General features: G+C 38.4%; 2 protein-coding genes across 9 annotated transcripts in view; one reads left to right on the top strand and one right to left on the bottom strand.

The window, feature by feature from the left end:
* The window catches only part of AOPEP (aminopeptidase O (putative)), a 514,798-nt gene extending 512,232 nt beyond the window's left edge, over positions 1-2,566 (top strand). The window contains exon 17 of the mRNA XM_058565457.1: positions 2,555-2,566. The gene's annotated coding sequence lies outside the window, so the exon portion shown is untranslated. The remainder of the gene's footprint in view (positions 1-2,554) is intronic.
* The window catches only part of FANCC (FA complementation group C), a 267,168-nt gene that overhangs the window by 151,005 nt on the left and 92,842 nt on the right, over positions 1-23,321 (bottom strand). For 7 of the 8 annotated variants that reach the window (XM_058565471.1, XM_058565467.1, XM_058565469.1 and 4 more), the window contains 4 exons: positions 18,298-18,424; positions 16,764-16,881; positions 7,398-7,640; positions 5,405-5,489 (listed from right to left, as the gene is read on the bottom strand). In XM_058565471.1, the coding sequence (XP_058421454.1) occupies positions 5,405-5,489; positions 7,398-7,562 (250 nt within the window). In that variant the 5' untranslated portion in view covers positions 7,563-7,640; positions 16,764-16,881; positions 18,298-18,424. The remainder of the gene's footprint in view (positions 1-5,404; positions 5,490-7,397; positions 7,641-16,763; positions 16,882-18,297; positions 18,425-23,321) is intronic. The other variant, XM_058565468.1, reaches the window with a different exon arrangement.

Raw genomic sequence — 23,321 nt, 5'->3', positions numbered from 1 at the left:
AAACATTATATTTAAAGGAAATATATTTATTATATTTTAGGAAAACCCAAAACTGCTAAGTTCACAGAACAAGCATCCAGGACCACGTGTGAAACTTAACTTTGTGGAGTTTTTTCTTCTTGTGGGTTCAGGATCACTTATGCTTAGCCGTGTGCGGTCAATCCCCTTTCTGTTACAGCAGCAATTTTTAAAGCCAAAAGAGAATGATGGAAAGAACTAAAAGAACTGGGTTGTTCTCAGGATCAGTTCTTTATTTTACACTTCAAATCATTAGTAATTTCAACGTTGTTAAGGCAACGTAACTGCTATAGGCAGTAGTCAATACTTCTGATTTAATCCTTTAATTTTCTCATTTGCCAAAATACCCTCACTTGTTAAAAATAAATTTAACACAAAGGATTGTTTTAAAATATATTCTCTTTAATACCAAACAGTTTGGACAAAATAGAAGCTTTTTACATGCTCCGTATTCTTTACTCTAAAATGTAAAACTTTACTAAATATGTGATGTCAGTGCTGACCTCTGAAATCTTGTATTTGGCGGGAACATGTGCTTGGTGAGCCATTTTCTTTTTCCTTGTTTGGTAACTGAGTCCATTCAAGTTGGAGATTTTATAACACAACTGAGAAGCAAAAATGAAGGCTAAAAACTGAAGACGTCAGTACCCGTACTAGAGCCAAGCTAGAGCCACTAGTTTTCTGTGAACTTGATCACAAGGCCATGGAGGTAAGCCTGAGGAAACCCAGCACCTGGACTCACTCTTCTGCAGAATCACTTGATGCCTTTTACCTTGTTATCTTCTGCTGTCTCATAAATAGAGCATTTCTAAGGGCTTAATTAACAAGAAATAAGGAAAATACAAACTACAGCAAGCTACCCCGGCATTTTCAACCACATACCAAAGGATGCTAATAGTAATTTTAAACCCATTTTTCCCCATTAACATCCATAAGCTTATGTTCTGCTAATAACTAACATCTCTGAATAAACTTTATCAAGAGTTATTCTGAGGGATATTCATTTTTTCCTAGTTTTTATGAGCTCAAATACATCATTGGCTTGCCTGAGATCAGCTTATTTCAAGAATCATATAATTTAACCTCTGAAGATCCTAGGGTTCTTCAGGTTGAACCAATGCCACTGATTAAAAATGTGACTGTTGTACTTCCTATGCTTTAAATATGAGAAGCAATTTTAACTATCTTCATGTCACAAGCGTGACAGACACATCCAATGATATGCTTACACAAGCAGCTTCCCGTGTTAAAAAGAATACAACCTGATGAGGAGCATTACCAAAAATCAGACACTTGCCACTAAAAAGAAAAAAGACAACGAAGAAGAAAGAAAATGTTAGTTTATGGAGTTTAAATCTAAAAGAATCCAAAAGATGGGCGTTTTCCCCAGGTGTTGAGTCATTCTGCACATTTAATTCAACAAGTGTATTATTTTTTATTTTTCTCTCAAAAAGAAAAAGAGCCAGAGAAACTTTCACCCAACCTTCAGGTGGTGCCTTTCTTTACCCAGAATCAATGCACTGCAATGCATTGCTAACGAGCTTACTTTGCTTTAGGGATTTAAGGATGCAAGCCATCACTTGTTATTCATGAGTGCCACCAGCACTCTACAGGGAACAGCATCTGTCAGGCCCATCCCTGGTGCTGGAGCATCCTGCAGGGCAGTTAAGTGGATGGGACACTGCCCAGGATTCATCATGGGGACTGTCACTGACAGCAGATCTTAGTGCAAATTGGGATTCTAAAAAAGAATGGAAGGGAAAAAAATATACCAACATACATTTGCCACCTAATATTTTATTTTTTGATATCTTGAACTGAAATTCCAAATGAAAGCCAAATTAATTCTTTAAACTTTAATTCTATGTTTAAAAGTGTGAAGGCAGCATTTTTTTTGAGACAATAAATATTTGTTGTTTTAAGCTGCCAAGTTTGGGGGCAAATTGTTACATAGCATAGAAAACAAATAGTCCGGACAAGAGAACTAGCTGTTACGTTAATCATGAGGGCAGACCTAGAACCATGCAGCCACAGCTCCAAGGAGGTGAAGGCTGTAATTTTGCAGAGAACAGCAATGAATAAAAGGTGTTCTCTCCTTTCCTATTATCTATTTGTTCTCTTCTCTTTGTGGTGTTTTTTCATTTCCAAATTCTTCCTCCTTCTTTATTATCCTTACTTCTGATCCTGTTTTGACTTAACCTTATGGAAGACTTACTCCTTTCCTTGATGGAAATTGTTTACTGTTACCGTATTTAAAAAGTACTTTTGATATTATATAACCATAAGAAAAGATCCTTCTCTGGAAGAAAGTGCCCAACTAGTAAAACAACGGTGGCAACACAGGCAAGACTTGATTACTCATGGAGTTCTGTGCCTGTCAGTCTCCTCTGTGATCCCAGAACCAAAGGCGGACCTCAAACAGGAAACAAATTTAATGGGTAGTTCAAAACATAACATAAGCATTGAAACAGAAAGAGATGGAGAGTTTGTTTCTGGTTGTCAGAAGGGGCCAGTGTAATGGTGATAAGGTGCTAAGGAAAGATCACAGACAGACACAAATTTTAGGCCATAGGGACAAATCAGTCCAGCCTCTCTTTTACAAATAAGGAATCTGAGACCCAGTGAGTTCAGTGGCTTGTCTTAGAAAATCCCATTTTACCTACTATCCTCCAAGAGTCAGCCCCAGCACGACCTCCACTGTGCAACTTTCCTTCCCCTAGCTCCTCGTTCAGAGCTCCACACCACCAACCATCACGCTGAGTTCAGCTGATCATGTTAGGTCTCCTTTCTCCCTGACTGGAAGCTTCCGGGGGGCAGAAATTGTGAGCCATGTTTTCATAGAGCCTGGCACACGCAAAAAAAACTTGGTAAATACCTGTCCAGTGAATATATACATGCATGTGAAGCTGGCTGGTGGTAAAGCCAGGACTGGAACACTCAACCATGACAGTGTGATCCACAGGGGCAGATCATTATAACAACATGGGCTTCAGAGGGGCGGGATCCCAGCTCTGATTACTTTAAGTGGTCTTTTCTGGTGAATGTTAAGATTTTGAGTGTCTTCACTATTGTTAGATAAGTTGTTGTGCTCAAAATTTGATATATTTTCATTGTGACGTGATTTCTTATTTTTATTACAATAGATATTTTTATGAATTAACATGTTTTCGTAAGGTTCATAGTTTCTGGAAAGTGACTTATTTACTCTAATTCATAACTGCCTATTCTGCAAGACTATCATCAAGAACTCAGATCTATTACACAATCCACAGAGAGCAGGCCCAGCACAAAATGAGCAATGCCTCTCAATCTACTTCTTCAATTCTACAACACAAACTTTCCCACATTTTAACATTTCTGAATTAGGGATGTGTCTTACATCCACCATATACACTTAAAGGGCATAGTATTTCTTTTTTCTAAAAAGCAGTTATTCAATCCATGAAGTATCTAACAATGGATGGTGACTTTAAATGGAGGAAATTCAACAGTTTCTCTTCCTTTCTCCCGCCATCAGTATCATCGGCCCAGCTCAATGTTTTTCAAACTTTTGGTCATGATCCATCAGTAGGCTGTGAAATCAGTTTTGGGTGATGAAGACCATTTTTAAAATAGGATAGTGAAGGGGCCGGCCCGGTGGCGCAAGCGGTTAAGTGCGCGCGCTCCGCTGCGGCGGCCCGGGGTTCGCTGGTTCGGATCCCGGGAGCGCACCGACGCACTGCTTGGTAAGCCATGCTGTGGCGGCGTCCCATATAAAGTGGAGGAAGATGGGCACAGATGTTAGCCCAGGGCCGTCTTCCTCAGCAAAAAAAAAGAGGAGGATTGGCGGATGTTAGCTCAGGGCTGATCTCCTCACAAAAAAAAAAAAAAAAAAAAAAAAAAATAGGATAGTGAATATGGTTGCACATAATAAAAATAAACATACTTTTCTGAAATGTGTGTGTATGCGCCTGTGTGTATAAGTGTATGTGTATGAATGTATATGTACATATACACATGTACAGAAAATGTATTTCTGGTCAAAGATGTTTGATAAACACTGGCCTAGCTGAAACATATAAACTCAGGGCAGGTAAGTGCGGCCCTGGTGTGCAAATACAGTGATGGCTTTGCCATCTTAGATCAAGAACTTGAACAAGCTAAGTGAGTTGAGGGGGGAAGAGTCAGCTCAAGGGGAAAGAGGAAGCAAGCAGCATAAGTGGAGAGGAAGAGGAATAGATGAGGGTGGGCAGGTGAGTTTGAGTGTGTGCAGTGCACCCATGCATGTATGTTCATGAGACCAAATGTGGATGTTGTCACTTCCCCACCTAGTTCATGCTTCTTAAAATGACTTATGACAGGCTAGGAAAGAGATATTGTATAATTCTTTAAAATATCAAAGGGGAATATTCATTTTATTTTTTATTTTACTATCATTATATTATGCAATTAGTATTTGACTTTAAAAAATATGAAAAATAAATATTACATTAGCTAAACTGTGCACCTTTGGATGTGCCTGCTCCACTCTATGCTAGGCCCTAGGACAAGAAAGAGAACTAAAACCACAGTTCCTGTCCTTGAGAGGCATTCAGTCTTAAAGGGCATCAGATAGGCAAACCAACAATTATAAAACAGTGTAGTAACTGTTATAATTAAGAGAGACACTAAGCTACAGAGACACTAAGAGAGGTTTCTAACTCAGCCCCAGCAAGGCTATTTTAAAGAAAGTTTAAGAGGAGAAGAGATGAGAACAGATTTCCAGGCAAAAAGAATTGCATGTCACAAGCCCTGACATCACATGCCTTCAGGCACTGTTAGTAATTTGACCTGGCTCAATGCATGTGTTGTGTCTGTAGAGGATTAAACAGGAAATGAGGTTGGACAGGTAGGCAGGAGGTCAGTGAAGGAACATCTCCCACAGAGTGTTCCCAGATTCCTCTTAACCATGGGTAAAACCAAAATGTCACCCCTAAATAATGGCAGAACCATGGCAGGATTCAGATTCTGAAGAATGATTTTACACATGGAAAACAGTATGTGAGTTAATATGAAATTGTGAAACAAGAGATTATTTCATTATTATAACCATTTTACACTGAACTAAAAATGAGGTTATGATAATCACCTGGGAATTTCTGCCCTCTAATACAAGGAGTTCTCTTTTCCTACAGATCTACATGTGTGTGCATGTGCATGTGTATCTACATAAACATACACAAACATACATGGACAACAATAAAGGATGCCATTTTTGTAACGGAACAATGAATACAATTTGATTAGTTGTTCCATGAAAAAGAGGAGAAAAGTTTATAATTTAAAGCTCTGTATTTTGTTAACAACACAAAGATTAAAATTATTGTTAGAAGTTCGTATTTCAAGAGGGCTTGCTATAGATTCTTACCATATGCTAAGATAAAAGGATTCCAGCAAGTTTTTGCCAACAGTTGACCAATTGTAGGGAATCTTTCAGTAACTGTATTTGAATCCTGTAAAAGAAAATTATGTTTTGGTCAGTAAAGGGACACTATGCAACTCAGAAAGACTGAACTGACACTACAGGTTGAGGGAGCTTGAATGCTTCTTGTTTAGTATGTATTTTAGAAAAGTAGGAAAAAAAGGATTAGAGAAGATCTTTAGGTAAGTAATTCAAATAAAGTTTAACAAGCATTCACCTTACTTCATCCTTAGACTAGGTTACATTTAGGTAAAATCACTTTTGTTACAAAATTAACTTTATTTTACTCATACTTAACAGTCAGGAAAGGCTACTTCATTTAAAAATAACAGACTACAAAATAGTGAAAAAAACAGTATGGGTGATTAATATTATATAATCCCATATCTTCATTCTGATTTTTTATTCTAACATAATAAAAGAGGTTCCTAACTCAGCTCCAGTAGAGCTATTTCAAAGAAGGTTTAGGAGGACAAGAACTCTGAAACTTGTAAAAAGAAATAAAAGCAGCCAAAGCATAAAGATATATATCTGTTTATTACTATTTTGATTACTATATGCTAAATGACATTATACTCAGTCTACAACAACCCAAAACCTGACATAAAAAAAGGTGAACCAAATAGAAAACTGCTTAACATTAAAAAATATACATGCTGTTGTACAACTTGCCTTTTTCCCACTTCTTTACCTTTCAAGAAAGTTCAAAAATAAGACCAAACTGAGATAACGTGCACATAAGCTGAAACAACAGACATTTCCTACTGCTGCAACAATAAATTCCTCACATTTGTCTGAGCATCAAGGCCAGTCCTAGATTTTCTGGGACCACTTTAAGGTCAAGTTACAAAAGTTTTGTTACAAAAAAACAATTTTAAAAGTTAGCATTGTTTATTCATACAGACTGTTCTCTTTTCTTCTGGTTTCTAAAGACATGTGAACTGATATCATCATAAATTATTCTTCAAATTTCCTACTTGCTTCTTTGATTAAAGGAAGAAAAGTATAACACAAGAACACCTAGGTTAAATGACAATTTTGCTTTTCATTTTTCTTTTTTTATTGTGAGGAAGACTGGCTCTGAACTAACATCCATTGCCAATCCTCCTCTTTTTGCTGAGGAAGATTAGCCCTGAGCTAACATCTGTGCCCATCTTCCTCTATTTTGTATGTGGGACGCCGCCAGAGCATGGCTTGATGAGTGGTGCATTGGTCCTTGCCCAGGATCCGAACCTGAGAACCCTGGGCTGCCGAAGCGGAGGGTGTGAACTTAACCACTATGCCAGTGGGCTGGCCCCTGCTTTTCATTTTGAAATTAGAAAATAAGTACAAAACAAATAATATTTTCATAATATGCAAACACGTTAATTCATAAAAAAATCTATTGTAATAAAAATAAGAAATCATGTCAAAATAAAAATATATCAAATTTTGAACACAGTATCTTATCTAACAATAGTGAAGACACTCAAAAGCTTAATATTCACCAGAAAAGACCACTTAAAATTTTTATAAGAAAAGATCTTAATATTTACCATCTCTTAGTAGAGCCCACTTTAGAATAGGGTTGAGGAAAGGGTAATAAGCATTTCAGCAAACTTATCAATATTTAAGAGATGCAAAGGCCTTTAAAAGAACCCCAATTACTACCTGACAGCAAGTGTCCAAGTTTTATTTATTTAAAAACAATCTGATTGGTCAGGAAGTCTCATGTGACAATATAACTAATCAAGAAGAAAAGACTGAAGTCACAATAAATCAGAGACTAGGAAAACACTTCCTGTCTGCATAACCTAGGGGTAATTTGTCTTTCTAATCCGTCAACACATTAGGTCAATACCACAAGTCCTTGACCCTGGATAGCATTCAGGCCTGGTGAAATCTGGTAAAGAGTCCCTGATGTCACAAAATAACTTCATTATTTTGGTCCACTACTTACCATCTCTTTCAAGGCTTCATACATCTGCCTCAGGAACTCCTGGAACTGAGGGAGGTGAAGACAGGTGTCTTGTTGGGTTTCCAAAGTGGAGGCCTGGTCCCATACAGAAAGCTTCTGCATCCAAAACTGATAATCAGAAGAAAGGCCTGCTGAGTTTTGAGCCATCTCAGAAAAAGGGAAAAGGTGATGTACCTTCCCAGTGGCCTGCGGAGCACTGAGGGAAACAGCAAGCACGCATCAAACCTATAAGGGGAAAAATGAAACATTTAACAAGTGTCTTTTATTAGTGCCTTCACGATCCACTGATGAGTGAGGGGGGAATTACAAGGGACTAAAATAGCATGTCTTCTGAGGAGTCATCTTTGAATTATTTTAAAATGTGTCACCCAGCTGTAGCTCCAATTTCTACCATCTGAACTTTTTGAGTAATATCATTACACTAAAGTCATTATACCTCTACAGGCACATGCTAATTACATACAAAAAGCACAGCTGATAATACTTTATATCTTTTTAAGATTGAGCTATTTTTAAATGTTCTGAATACAAAGTTCATTTGAGTATTTTAATGTAATGGGAAATCAAAAACATCAATGAGTGTTTAATAATAGTCTGTGTCTAAGAAATGTTTTTGAAGTTCTTATGTTTTACATGCATTTCTGGCTTCTCATTTAGATGTAAAAGAAAAAATCTCTATGCATTACTGTTTACTTAATTTTCTTCCTAGTTTCTCTTCATTTCTTAGATAAAAGTAAAATAATTCATTCCACATGCATCAGTTTGAACACTTTGCATAATTTAAGACTGCTGTATATGCTTGATCTCCATTCACAAGAAGAAATCATATTTTAGTAAAACACGATAAACTCTAATTATTGAGGAGGTGTACTAGTCCTAAGTGAAAGAAAATAAAAACTCATAAACCTGACTTACCACACCTAGAGCACATGATGAAAAGAATAATGAAGCTATGCAGTGAGCGTGTGCCTCAAGCAGAGCTACGTAAATAAACTCCAGGTGCCCCACCACCATCCCAGCTTCTAGCCATGCTCATCCATGGGAAGCACCCAGACAGAGAAGGGAGGGCTGTTTCTCACAGGCACAGGCTTTTACAGACTCATACTTTCCTGAGGCAGGGATGATACTAGCTATCTAACTTCAAAAGACTACTCTATAAGTGACAAATGAGTTTAAATCTTCAGCAGCAACAATTAACAGATAAAATGGTCCCAACTAAATGCCAAAAACATCAATAAAGGAAGTTCTCAGTACGAAACAGGAAAACAAAAAAAAATTTAAGATTGTACAATTTGGCTGCAGTGCAAAAAAACCTAGACCAGAAAGATGAAAGTTTCAAAATGATACTAAAAATTTAGTTTTGAAAAGGACCGTGTTAAAATAAAATAAAAGGTTAATAAAGAGAATATATGCATACTATCAAATGGCATAATAGCCAAAAATCTAGGCGTTGTCCGATTCCTCCCTTTCTCTCATTGTTCTCTCATCCAAGCCATCACAAATACCTGCCAATTCTACCTCCAAAATAAATACGTGTGATTTGATTCAACTTCATCCACTTCTTTCAAACTCCACTGCCATCATCCAATCTCTTCCCCATCCATTTCTTTCCTAGAGTCTTCTACTGGTCCCACCTGTACCTCTGCAATTCACTCTCCACACAGTTGACAAAAACAACTTCCCCAAATGTAAATCAGACCTAGAATACTCCAGCTTAAAGCCCCTCTTCAATAGCTTCCTTGGAAAGAAATCCCAAACCCGTGTAGAAAAGATAACAGCTCCTTACCAGTGTCTACAAGGCCCTGCCAAACGTAGCTCCAGAACACCCTCTACCTGCCATGTTGCCTCTCCCCAGCTGATCACAGTCCAGTCCAGGCCTGTCATCTGTTTTACCAACACACTAAACCCTTCCCTGCTTCCAGGTCTTTCTGCTGATTCCTCCACAACTCTCATCACATCAGTAATTACCCTGGGCACGCACTTGTTGACTCAGTTACTGCTGCCTCCACTGTTATGTACATTCCCTATCTTCCTAGACTGTGGCACATGCCTGGCAAATACTCATAAATATTGAATGAAGAAATGAATAATTTACTGAAACTTTTCAAAGTATAGTTCTAAGCGAAACGTCATAACAAAATGCTTTTCCAGGTAGAGCAATTTAATTTTTAAAAGGTAACTCTCCAAAATAGAAAATTTTAAAGGTATTTTAAAACTATGTGAAACAATTATTAATATCCCATTTTAAAAATATAGTAATAGCTTATACATACATATAATTACTATGCTCTTGGCAATATATTAAATGCTTTATACATACTAGCTAATTTAATCCTCACAGCAACCCTATGAAATGGGTACTATTATCCTCATTTTACAGAGGCACAGAGAAATTATGTAATTACCTAAAGTAAGATTATGTAAAAGCCCAAAGGAAGTAACTGCTAGTAAATAGCACAGCTACGACTGTGGCATTTGAATTCAGAGAGTCTGGCTCTAAAGTCTGTGCCCTTAAACAAAGAAATAAACTGAAGAAACAAATTGACGAATTTCTCATATATTCCATATGGCTTCAGACGCAGGTCAGTTTAGATATTTGGAGACACTAAAATGAAGAACTTTTTGATAGAAGAGACAAGAAACATTATTTTAACAAAATTACAAACAACCTTAGGCTTACCAATGGAAATGCATCTGATTGTTTTAAATGGAAAAAGTTTTAGGGATCATGCAGTGCAGTGGTCCTGGATGCTCTATTCCATAGCCTATCTGGGGAGGGGGAGGTGGAGTGAGGAGATGGTAGTGGTTGGGAAAAGGGTGGTGCCCTGCTTGTGATGGTAGCAGCGGGGGTGCTGCTGGCATGTAATGCCCAGGGGCCAGAGATGCTGAACATACTGCAATGCACTGGGACAGCAGCTCACAAACAAAAATGATCTTCCCCCAAAGGCCCTCTACTTGAAACACTGATGCCCCTACTAAGAAACACTTACCTAAGCTGAACACTCTGGAATGGGCATCTGTTGGTTTTGCCTGTTTAGCATTCCTCCTCCTTTCTTTTGGTTACGTCTCACTTTTCCTTTAGGAAAGTACCTTTCCTCCATTCCCCAAGTCTTGGTTAACTATTAATCAAGGCACCTGTGCATCAGCCCAGGCGTAGGATGATGATTCAAGTTACACAAACTAGACTCTCTGCTGGGAATCTGAATCTTCAGTAGATTGACATAGGATGGAACTAAGTCATTCCAAGACTCTCTTAGTCTAGATCCCTGGAGCTACCCTATGTCATGTCCTCAATAAGGAATGGCTTTTCACCTCTCTCTTTAATTCTGGCAGCTTACCCAGGGACCTGCCAATAAATTCTTTTTTTTCTTTCTTAAATTAACCACTGTAGCTTTCTATGATTTTCAGTCAAAGAACACAAACTGATATTGTCTGATACTGATTGGGTATATAATACAAACTGATACCAGATAGTGGGCTGTAGACAACAGACCTTTGGAGAAAGGAGGGGAATTTAGAACGGCTACTGGGCCAAGGCAACGGAAATTGCAGTGAAACTTCTGTTCATACTAGGAAATTGGAAAGCAGAAGTCCATGGAACAAAAAGGTAATACAGATCAATGAGGTATTGCCCTGACTCACTATACTCTTCTAGTAGGAATGGCAGAGTAAAAGCCACTGGGCTATCAAAAAAAATTTGGTGATTTGCAGAGAACCCTACCTCCCCAAATGAGGGGCCAATGGGTCTTAGTCAATGATATTAAGCTATCATAAAGATAATCAAATGGTGACTCCAACTCAAGTCCACTGCTGCACTTTTAGATGTGGTTCCTAACTGGAGCAAATGAATACCACCCTTGGCACCTAGAATGCAGTTATATAGTTGGTAAATGCATTTCACCATTGGGATAAACTGAGGACATGAGAAAGCAGTTCACTTTCACCTGTCTCAGAGATATCAACTCAGGACACAGCACATTACACTGGTCTACCATATTGAAGATATCAGGCTGACAGAATCTGAAGAGTAGGAAAATACACGTGCCTTGCTTGTATTCCAGATGGTGGGATATAAATCCCATGAACATACAGGGCCTGCCACTGTTTCAAGAAGTTTCTTGTGATACAATGGTCTGTGCCAAGTCAGGATATGCCCTTTAAAATGAGAATACATAAGAAACTAGTACCAGTGGTTGCCTCCAGTATGGAGACCTGGGTAGGTTGATGATAAGTGCAGGAAAGGAACTTAGGTTTCACTGTACACCTTTTTGTAACTTTTCTATTGAACACCATGTATACTAATTCCTGACTCAAAATTAATAATAAACAAACAAAAAATAAAGTGAATGATAATTGCTGTACCTTACACCTGCTAAGAGGCAAAATGCCTGGCTGAAATCTTTGAGATTCTGAAGACAACATATACTACATGGGTTTTAGACCATTTATCTGCCTTTACCCATTTGCCGGGCAATGAGAAAATCTGGGTACGGCCAGAGCAACAATCACTGCACAGCTGGTCCACGCTGAAATGCTCTGCCACTGAGCTCATAAGACCCAGCAGATCCAGTGCTGTTTAAAGTGTGTGGAAGATCTGGATTCTGGGAAAAGTGAATGGCAGGCCTCAGTGACTGGACTGATCTTCCAAGCCACAAAGCTGGGTGTGCCCAGCAGCACTCTACCATCATGTGCAAATTACGCTTTTTTGGTCAAAATGCATGAGTGAGGTTTTTGGGCACTATCTGTATCTGTCTTGCTTGCTATGTCATATAATTTTTAAAAATTCCCTTCTCTTTCATTTTTCCCCTCTCCTACTATTGCATATATAGAGTATATTATTAGTAGATAAATTTTCTAAAGTCTATAATTTACAGAAGATAACAGAGATGGGAAGAGGAACTGACATTATCCAGAACTCCTGGACTTGAAGCTAGATGCGTTAACCAGGCATTACTTTGGATTACCTCCCTTTTTGAAGGAATAGAGAGCTAAATTATGTTAGTTGGAAGTGTTTTAAAAGTTCCGTGTGGAAAGCAGTAGGTTTGAATGTCCCAAGTAACCAACAAGTGAAAGGTAGTGGATATCTGTTCTTTTTTCCCACCTAGTATCCTTTTCCTATTCTTTTAATATATATGCACCCCACTTTTGCTCTGAAGAACTGCCCTTCTTCCTTCTCATATAGCCTTAGTGAGACTATGGATCAAGGTGTGCCTCCTTAGAAGTGGAAGAGTTACACAGGTCTAACAGATACAGCTAGGAAACATGCTATACAAATAAAACGACTTTGATGCCTCTTTATGTGACACCACTCATAAACCGCAGACTTGCACCCAATAAAGAGCGTGGCTTATGATGGTCTCACTTCAAACACAAGCTATGTGCTACAAGTGAAATTTTGTTTATGACGTTTCTATTTTTTTTTGGTAACTGTTTAATGAGTATTTTTGGATACACAAAAAAGCAAAGAAAACAGCCAAATGAATTCCTCTGTACCCTTTACCCTGTTCAAACGATTATCAAGATTTTCCACTTTTAGAGCACATCACAGACATCATACCACTCTATCCAAAATACGTTGATCCTTATATCTCATTCTTATAAGGACTTAAATACAATAAGAAACTTAACTACAATATCTCTTTCACATCCAATAAAGCCAACAATATCATCTACTAGCCCAAATTTCAAATTTGTTCAAATTTGTTCAAATGTACAAGGTCAAATTTTTTAAAAATTTCCCTTTATATTTGGGTTATTTATATTAGCAACCAAACAAGATCCACACATTGCATATGGTCAATATTGATATTTCTCCTTTAACCTATAACAAAATGATGTAAAAAAGTCTCCTTTAACCTGTAACAAGTACCCCTCTTTTATTTTTTTTAACCTTTTCATATCATTTATCCCCTGGAAAAACAAACACACTTGACCTATAGAAACTCTCACTCTCGTACATGGGCTGATTGTACTCCTGTGGTGTTGTTTAACATCTTTTGCTATTCCCCTACATCGCTTACACACTGAGAGCTAGATCTAAAGGTTTCATTAGATTCAGGGTCAATTCCTTTTTTTTTTTTAATTGATGTTTTAATGGTTTCTAACATTGTGAAATTTTGGGTTGTACATTTTTGTTTGTCCATCACCATATATATGACTCCCTTCACCCCTTGTGCCCACCCCCCACCCCCCATTCCCACTGCCCCTGGTAACCACAGTCCAGTTTTCTCTGTCCATGTGTTGGTTTATATTCCACATATGAGTGAGATCATACAGTGTTTGTCTTTCTCTTTCTGGCTTATTTCACTTAACATAATACGCTCCAGGCCCATCCATGTTGTTGCAAATGGGACGATTTTGTCTTTTTTTATGGCTGAGTAGTATTCCATTGTATATATATACCACATTTTCTTAATCCAATCCTCTGTCGAGGGACACTTAGGTTGCTTCCACTTCTTGGCTATGGTGAATAATGCTGCAATGAACATAGGGGTGCATAAGCCTCTTTGGATTGTTGATTTCAGGTGCGTTGGATAGATTCCCAGTAGTGGGATGGCTGGATCATAGGGCATCTCTATTTTTAATTCTTTGAGGAATCTCCATACCGTTTTCCATAGAGGCTGCACCAGTTTGCATTCCCACCAGCTGTGTATGAGGGTTCCTGTTTCTCCACATCCTCTCCAACATTTGTTGTTTTTTGTCTTGGTGATTACAGCCATTCTAACAGGCGTGAGGTGGTATCTTAGTGTTGTTTTGATTTGCATTTCCCTGATGATTAGTGATGTTGAGCATCTTTTCATGTGCCTGTTGGCCATCTGTATATCTTCCTTGGAGAAGTGTCTGTTCATTTCCTCTGCCCATTTTTTGATCGGGTTGTTTTTTTGTTGTTCAATTGTGTGAGTTCTTTATATATTATGGAGATCAACCCCTTGTCAGATGTATGTTTTGCAAATATTCTCTCCCAGCTGGTGGGTTGTCTGTTCATCTTGATTCTGGTTTCATTTGTCTTATAAAAGCTCTTTAATCTGATAAAGTCCCACTTGTTTATTTTTTCTTTAGTTTCCCTAGTCTGGGTAGGCATGTCATCTGAAAAGATTCCTTTAAAACCAATGTCAAATAGTGTGTTGCCTATATTTTCTTCTATGAGTTTTATAGTTTCAGGTCTCACCTTCAGGTCTTTGATCCATTTTGAGTCAATTTTTGTGAATGGCGATAGCACATGGTCCACTTTCATTCTTTTGCATGTGGCTGTCCAGTTTTCCCAACACCATTTATTGAAGAGACTTTCCTTTCTCCATTGCATGTTCTTAGCACAGGGTCAATTCTTTTACAAGAATACTTCACTGTGGTGTTGTGTACTTTGAATCAAATCAGAAGAAACATAACGTTTTGTTATTTCATGTATCATAATGTTGAAAATGATCAGCGGTTTCAGGTATTGTCAACCTAATCCATCCACTATAAAGTTCACCATCAACCTTTTCCCTAATGGTTTTAGGATCTACTAATGATCATTTTAGATCCATTAGAGGTTGAAAAACAGTGATTTTCTAATTTTTATCCATTCTCCTGCTTTTATGATATTTCTTGATTTTCTAATTTTTATCCATTCTCCTGCTTTTATGATATTTCTTGATGTATAAAAGTTTTACATTTTTAGGTAGTCAGATTAACAATCGTTTCCTTTGGAACTCCAATATATGTCTCTCCCACCCCATGAAATTGCCAAAAGGTCTGCTAACTTCTCTGACTCTTTGTAGCACAGGCACTCTTCCAAGTTCCTGTTTTCTCCCAGCTTCTCAAGAAATGGCAAATGCCCTAAGGGTGGAAAAGCTGCTGTATACTGCCTGCTCAGAACTCAGCACTTCCCTTCACCACAGAATCTTAACCCTTTGAGTCCTGAGTACCTTCACAGTTCTCTAACGTCTTCCAAATATGTTTATCTGGCTCTTCTAACCACTTAAAATAGCTGGAAGTGAAGTCTATAATAAGTTCTCTTGATTAACCAGGATAGGTGAGGCAAACAAAAGTATGATATGAAATATATTTAATGTAAACATATTTAGCTATAATAGCACCCAATTTCAGTTCCACTTCAGATAGTGGTCATATAACTAAGAGCAACCTTCCTGGTGAAAGTTATTCTATAAGGCTACATGAAATATAAAAACATAATTCAAAAATCATCAAAGAATCAGAAAAATAGTATGGAATTATCAGAGAAAGATCACTGTACATAGGGTTGCACAGGTCTAGGGAGGCTTTTGTGATCCTGAAGAGGTGGTTAAACGGCAAAGCAGCTCTTCTGACAGCCTTGCTAGAGAATAAAAGTAGGAGGCCAGGCCTGCCCAAGTGAGGTCCTACTAAACTACCCCATAAGGGTGCACCCTGAGAGTACGGGTGACCTAGAAGTGAACCAACCCGCATACAGACTATAGCCTAACTGTGAACCTGAAACTGAATTAAGGTAGTCCCAGGTTGCCAGTGCTACCAGGTACCTAGAAGATACAAATAAAAATCCTCGCTGGAGGAAGATAACATCATCATAGGTCTCTAAAAATAATTTTTCAAATACAACAAAAATTGCATAAAGATAACCAAGTACACAGGAAGAAAAGAACACATGAACAAGAACCCAAAAACTGATGGACAAGAACCAAAAAAAAAACAAAACCAAGAGGTATTCCAGATAGTTCAAAAACTAGACACAAATTATAAAGTAACAAAAAGGGTCCCTATGAAAATAAAAGCCAAAATTTCATCAATGAACTGAAAACTATAAAAAATGACCCTGCAGATGAACAAGAATACACAGTAGAAATTCTAGAACTGAAAAACAAAATAATTGAAATTAAGAATTCAACAGATGGGTTTAACAGCTGATTAGATCCAGCTGAAAACAAAATTAGTGAACTTGGAAGATATATGAGAAGAAACTATTCAGAATTCAACATGGAAAATAAAAACAATGGAAAAATAGAGAAGAATGGTTAAGATACAGAGAGACACCTGTGTGCCTCTCACCTCAACCTCTGTGCCTCTCACCTTCCAGTGAGAAGGCCAGAAAACATATCTTTAATGTGATGAAAGGAAAAAAGAGCCAACCTAGAATACTACACCCAGCTAAAATACTCTTCAAGCATAATGGTGAAATAATAAGTAGTTTTTATCATATTTCTGAGAGTTTAATTTACAAAAGTGCTTAATTTTCTTTAAGCCAATTAAGTAGAGCTCTTTTTACAAATTAATTTTAGCAATAACATCTGGAGGTAAACATATATATCATACAACTACAACATACATATATAGACACATACAGACAGATGCAAACAGACACCTCATACTTACTAATACTTGTGGAGAAGACATTTAAAATTTTTCATAAGCCCAGTTTCCAAATACCTCCCCCCTTTCATTCTTTTTATTTTTCTATCCCGATGGGAAACATTTGCATTTCTCTTAGGTCCTAGAGAAGATGGAGATACAAAATTTACATCACAAAGTCACAGATTAAGTGCAGACAATTCTGTTTCCAATGTCCTGATCTTTTCAAGCTTTTTGAGAGAAATAGGTGAGGTTTGGGGATTGGCAAAAAAAGCAGGTGAACTTTGAACATCTAGAGCCACATCTTTGCCCCTGCAGAGATTTGCACGACACACACAGTTGTTTCCAATTCCACCAAGAATTGGGCTGTAGCTTTTGTTTTAGGTACCTTTTATCCCTTTAATTTTTCATTAGCCTTTTGCACTGAATCTTTAAATGAGGCTATTTTGGAATTTTGAAAACTTTTGGAGGCTTCTGCGTACCCCTTGCTTTTAAGTGTACTACTTAAATGATCTTATCTATTTGGAACATACCCCATAAAGGCTGCTGTAATTCCCCTGAGGGCTGGCAGCAGTTTGGTAGGTCCTTGGCTGCAAATGGAGTTTAACCCACATTTCCGTCCTGCCATGTCTAGCCGCAAATGGGGTGCAACTCACATTTCTATTCAGCCATATTTTAGAGCCCCCAACCTGATGGCTACCAAGATAAGCTCTCAGGACACAAAATAAGCTTAGTAAGATTTTGCCATTTTTCTAAATATTTACAGCTTCTGAGATCACAGTTTTCAAACATAAAATAACCAAGTATTCCAGAAAGTGGCATGCTCAAGTCTTTGGATATAAAGGATCTCATTTTTTTTTTAGCTAGGCCTTTGGATTTCCCGGAGCCAAACTAATACCTAAGCTCGTTGGCTTCCAAGATTTTCTTTTAGCAATAGCCTTTACTTCCTGTGCACATTAACAAAAACCAGCGATAACCACGGAAATGGAACTGTGGACACCAGCAGTAACCAAAAACTAGAAACTAGGAAAAGGACTGCAGCAGCAGATCTCAAAGAATGGGGACTGTGGACTGATTCCAAACAAATGGAGAACTGCAGCTGCCACCAGCAGTTCTTAACATGGAATCTGGAGAAGGATTCCAAACAAATGGGGAATTGCAGACTAAACCATCAGCAGTTCCCAACGTGGAATCCGGGGATAGAACCAAGGGCTGGGGGTTAGACGTCCTTGCAGATTGGCCAGTAGAAGGCCCTGTGTGCACCTCCAGCAATCCCCAGCATAGACTAAACCAGCAGACTCCAGTAAATGGAGACTGTGGACTGGAATTGGAGGAAGGACTAAACCAGCAAACCACAGTAAATGAGGGCAGCGCACTGAAACCAGGGAAAGGGATAAGCCAAATACTGGGGAAATGTGGACTGAACCAGGGCTAGGGACTAGGATTCCGGATGAAATAGTGTGCCAGCTCAAGTTGACCCACTAAGCCCTGGACTGGAAAGCCAATTAGATAGGGAGCTTCGACAAAGAGAGCAGAGCTCAAATTGAGAGGAACTTACCCACGGCCTTCGAAAAAGCAAGAAAGACAGTGAACTCAAAAAGGGGTTCGTGGCGCCACGTCTCTGTTTCTGGTTGTCCCCAAATGCCACAGGAAGTTCACTTTGGATCCCGTCACTACCACCAAATCTGTTAAAAAAAAAAATTCAACTGAATAAATTTGAAGATCTAATTGGCTTTATTAAGTGATTCATGAATTGGGCAGCATCCCATCTAGCAAGTAGAGAGATACTCCGAGGAAATGTACAAAATGGAAGGTTTTGTCGGCAAAAGAGTGGAGCAAGAAAGTTATTAGCAAAAAAAGAGGACAGATTGTTTTAGGCCAGGTCATCTTGTTTTGAGGGAAGGGAGGCAAGGGTCTTATCATGCAGATTACCTCACTAGTGCTAATCAGGACATTTCAGCATGGGAGAGGTTGAAATTGCAATTAAGTCTTGGTTTGCTGTCATGGGGGCAAATGACTCCATTTTGGGCCTGTTATTTCTTTTTTTAACATATCAAAAAACACAGTGACGTCAGCATCATGGCGGAGTGAGCTTTCCCGTGAATTCTTCCCCCACAAAATACAACAAAAGTAACAGCCACAGACCAACAACGGAATCCCAGACAGTCAAAAGCTGGAGCGGAGAGATCCACACTGCCGCACATCTGAGAGCGGAACGTGCTGGGCCCCCGGAGGAAGTGGGGAGAGGTAAGGAGAACTCCGCTCCCTCCCCATCAGATCAGCGATCTGGTCCGCGCGGCTCCCAGAGAGGGGGGAGGGGCGGCCCTCGGCGGGAAACTGTAGCTCTTCGGCCTCTCTCAGCCAGTGGGAAACTCCCGCACAGAGGGCTCAGAGGAGCCACAGGGCTACCATCAACATCTGAGCAACCCAGAGAGCGGATAAAGAGGGGCAAACGAGAAGCCTCCCACGTCAGGGACCCAGAGGGCAAAAGAGAGAGCTCCCTCCTCCCCGCAACCCGGAGTCTGCAGCTCGACCAGATCTAGCGGTCCGAGGCAGACCTGAATAAACTGGACTGGACCCGTGGATCGCAGTGGGGAAAAGAAACAAAACAAAACAAAACAAAACTGCGGATCGCAGCAGAAAAACTGGGGCAGAGCGCAGGGGGCTTAGACTACACAGCCCTTTACCACCACACAGTGGCGGCAGGTGGAAATTGCAACCAGAGACTTCCAGGATGAGGAAAATCAAAACCAACACAGGAACCACAATGCAAAAATATATGAAATCACCAGACCAGAAACAAAATGACAAGCACCCAGAAATCAACCCCGAAGACACAGAAATCCATAAACTAAATGACAGAGATTTCAAAATAGCTATCATAAAAACACTCAACGAAATACGAGACAACACAGACAAACAATTAAATGAGATTAGGAGTTTCTTCACAAAAGAGATTGAAATCATAAAGAAAAACCTATCAGGGCTGATGGAGATGAAGAACACAATGGAGGAGATAAAGGAGAATCTGGAATCTTTAAAGAACAGAGCTGACAATATGGAGGAAAGAATTAGTACTTTAGAGGATAGGAATACAGATATACTCCAGATGAAAGAAGAGAGAGAACTAAGACTAAAAAGAAATGAAGAAAGACTCCGAGAAATATCGGACTCTATTAGAAAATGTAACATAAGAATTATAGGTATTCCTGAGGGAGAGGAGAGGGAAAGAGGAACAGAGAGCCTATTCAAGGAAATAATAGCTGAAAATTTCCCAAATCTGGGGAAGGAGCAGGAAATACCAGTAAGCGAAGCCAACAGGACTCCTATATATATTAACAGACAAAGGCCTTCACCACGACACCTAGTGGTAAGGCTAGCCAGGGTCAACGACAAAGAAACAATATTAAGGGCAGCTAGACAAAAACAAAAAATAACGTACAAAGGAACTCCCATCAGGCTCTCAGCGGATTTCTCAACAGAAACTTTTCAGGCTAGAAGAGACTGGAATGATATATTCAAAATACTAAAAGACAAAAACTTTCAGCCAAGAATACTCTATCCAGCAAAAATATCCTTCAAATATGATGGAGAAATAGTAACTCTCCCAGATAAACAAAAGCTAAGGGAGTTCATGGCCACGAGACCGCCACTACAAGAAATACTCAAGAAGGCCCTCAGGCCTGAAAACAAGAAGAGAAAGGGAACACAAAGCTTGGAGTAAGGAGAAAAGTAGGTAGACAAAATCAGAGAAATAGTAGATCTTTACCGGAATAGGTTAGCAACCACTTAAATACTAAACTCAAAGATCAAAGGAAGAAATTCACCAAAAATAAATTTAACCTCATCACTGTAAACACACAGCCACAACACAAGATAGAATAAGGTATAACAAGAGCAACTTAGAAGGGGAAGAGGAAAGTGACTGAATTGACTTAGTATAAGGAAATAGGAGGCTATCAGATAATGGACTATCTCATACAGAAGATTTTTCGCCCAAACCTCAAGGTAACCACTAAACAAATAATCAAATTAAAACCACATATGATAAACAAAGAGAAAACTAGAAGAATCATAAGACAGAACAACCAAACTGAATTGGCAGTCCAAAACAAATGGGACAAGAAACAAAGGAAATGCAAAAGAACCAGAAAATAAGTGACAAAACAGCAACATTCAACCCTCATATTTCAATAATTACCCTAAATGTAAATGGATTGAACTCTCCAATCAAAAGATACAGAGTGGCAGGATGGATTAAAAAGCAAGACCCAACAATATGCTGCCTTCAGGAAACACATCTTAGCACTAAAGACAAGCACAGGCTCAGAGTGAAAGGATGGAAGACAATACTCCAAGCTAATGGCAAACAAAAGAAAGCAGGTGTTGCCATACTCACATCAGACAAAGTAGACTTCAAGATAAAACAGGTTAAGAAAGACAAAGAAGGGAAATATATAATGATAAAAGGGACACTCCATCAAGAAGACATATCACTTATAAATATATATGCACCCAACATAGGAGCACCAATGTACATAAAACAACTATTAACAAACCTAAAAGGAGAAATCAACAACAACACAATAATAGTAGGGGATCTTAACACCCCACTTACAGCAATGGATAGATCATCCAGACAAAAAGTTAATAAAGAAATATTAGACAAATGAAAAACTGGACGAGATGGACCTAGTAGACATATACAGAGCACTCCACCCAAAAACAGCTGACTACACATTCTTCTCAAGCGCGCATGGAACATTCTCTAGGATAGACCATATGTTGGGAAACAAAGCAAGCCTCAATAAATTTAAGAAGATTGAAATCATAACAAGCATCTTTTCAGACCATAAGGCTATGAAACTGGAAATGAACCAGGAAAAAAAACTGGGAAAGTGACAAAAATGTGGAGATTAAACAACATGCTACTGAACAACCAATGGATCATTGATGAAATTAAAGGAGAAATCAAAAACTATCTGGAAACAAACGAAAATGATAACATGCCATATCAAACCATATGGGACGCAGCAAAAGCGGTCCTGAGAGGGAAACTCATAGCGATACAAGCCCACCTTAACAAACAAGAAAAAGCCCTAATAGGCAACCTTAAATTACACCTAACAGAACTAGAAAAAGAAGAACAAACAAAGCCTAAAGCCAGCAGAAGGAGAGAAATAATAAAAATCAGAGCAGAAATAAATGATATTGAGACCAAAAAAACAGTAGAAAGGATTAATGAAACAAAGAGTTGGTTCTTCGAGAAGATAAACAAAATAGACAAACCCTTAGCCAGGCTAACTAAGAAAAAAAGAGAAAAGGCTCAAGTAAATAAAATTAGAAATGAAAGAGGAGAAATTACAACGGATACCATGGAAATACAGAGGATTACAAGAGAATACTATGAGAAATTATATGCCAACAAATTGGACAATCTAGAAGAAATGGATAAATTCTTAGACTTATACAACCTCCCAAAATTGAACCAAGAAGAAATGGAGAATCTGAATAGACCAATCACAAGTAAAGAGATTGAAATAATCAAAAACCTCCCAAAAAATAAAAGTCCAGGACCAGATGGCTTCTCCAGTGAATTTTACCAAACATTCAAAGAAGATTTAATACCCATCCTCCTCAAACTATTCCAAAAATAGAGGAAGATGGAACACTTCCTGAATCATTCTATGAGGCCAACATCACCCTGATACCGAAACCAGACAAAGACAATACAAAGAAAGAAAATTACAGGCCAATATCGCTGATGAACATTGATGCAAAAATCCTCAACAAAATATTGGCAAACCGAATACAACAATATATTAAAAAGATTATACACCATGATCAAGTGGGATTTATACCAGAGACGCAGGGATGGTTCAACATCCGCAAATCAATCAACGTGATACATCACATCAACAAAACAAAGAATAAAAACCACATGATCATCTCAATAGACGCAGAGAAGGCATTTGACAAGATACAACATCCATTTATGATAAAAACTCTCAATAAAATGGGAATAGAAGGAAAGTACCTCAACATAATAAAGGCCATATATGACAAACCCACAGCTAACATCATACTCAACAGGGAAAGACTGAAAGCCATTCCTCTGAGAACAGGAACGAGGCAGGGCTGCCCACTCTCACCACTCCTGTTCAACATAGTACTGGAGGTTTTGGCCAGAGCAATTAGGCAAGAAAAAGGAATAAAAGGAATCCAAATAGGTAACGAAGAAGTGAAACTCTCACTATTTGCAGATGACATGATTGTATATATAGAAAACCCTAAAGAATCTGTTGGAAAACTGTTAGAAACAATCAACAACTACAGCAAAGTTGCAGGGTACAAAATCAATCTACAAAAATCAGTTGCATTTCTATATGCTAATAATGAACTAACAGAAAGAGAGCTCAAAAAGATAATACCATTTACAATTGCATCAAAAAGAATAAAATACCTAGGAATAAATCTTACCAAGGAGGTGAAGGACCTATACAATGAGAACTACAAGACATTATTGAGGGAAATCTACGATGACATAAAGAAATGGAAAGATATCCCATGCACGTGGATTGG

This window comes from Diceros bicornis, chromosome 22, assembly GCF_020826845.1.
Source record: "Diceros bicornis minor isolate mBicDic1 chromosome 22, mDicBic1.mat.cur, whole genome shotgun sequence".
In the NCBI taxonomy this organism is placed as follows: domain Eukaryota; kingdom Metazoa; phylum Chordata; class Mammalia; order Perissodactyla; family Rhinocerotidae; genus Diceros; species Diceros bicornis.
Note: the sequence above shows the minus strand (reverse complement) of the source record. Positions and strands in the feature narration are given on the sequence as shown.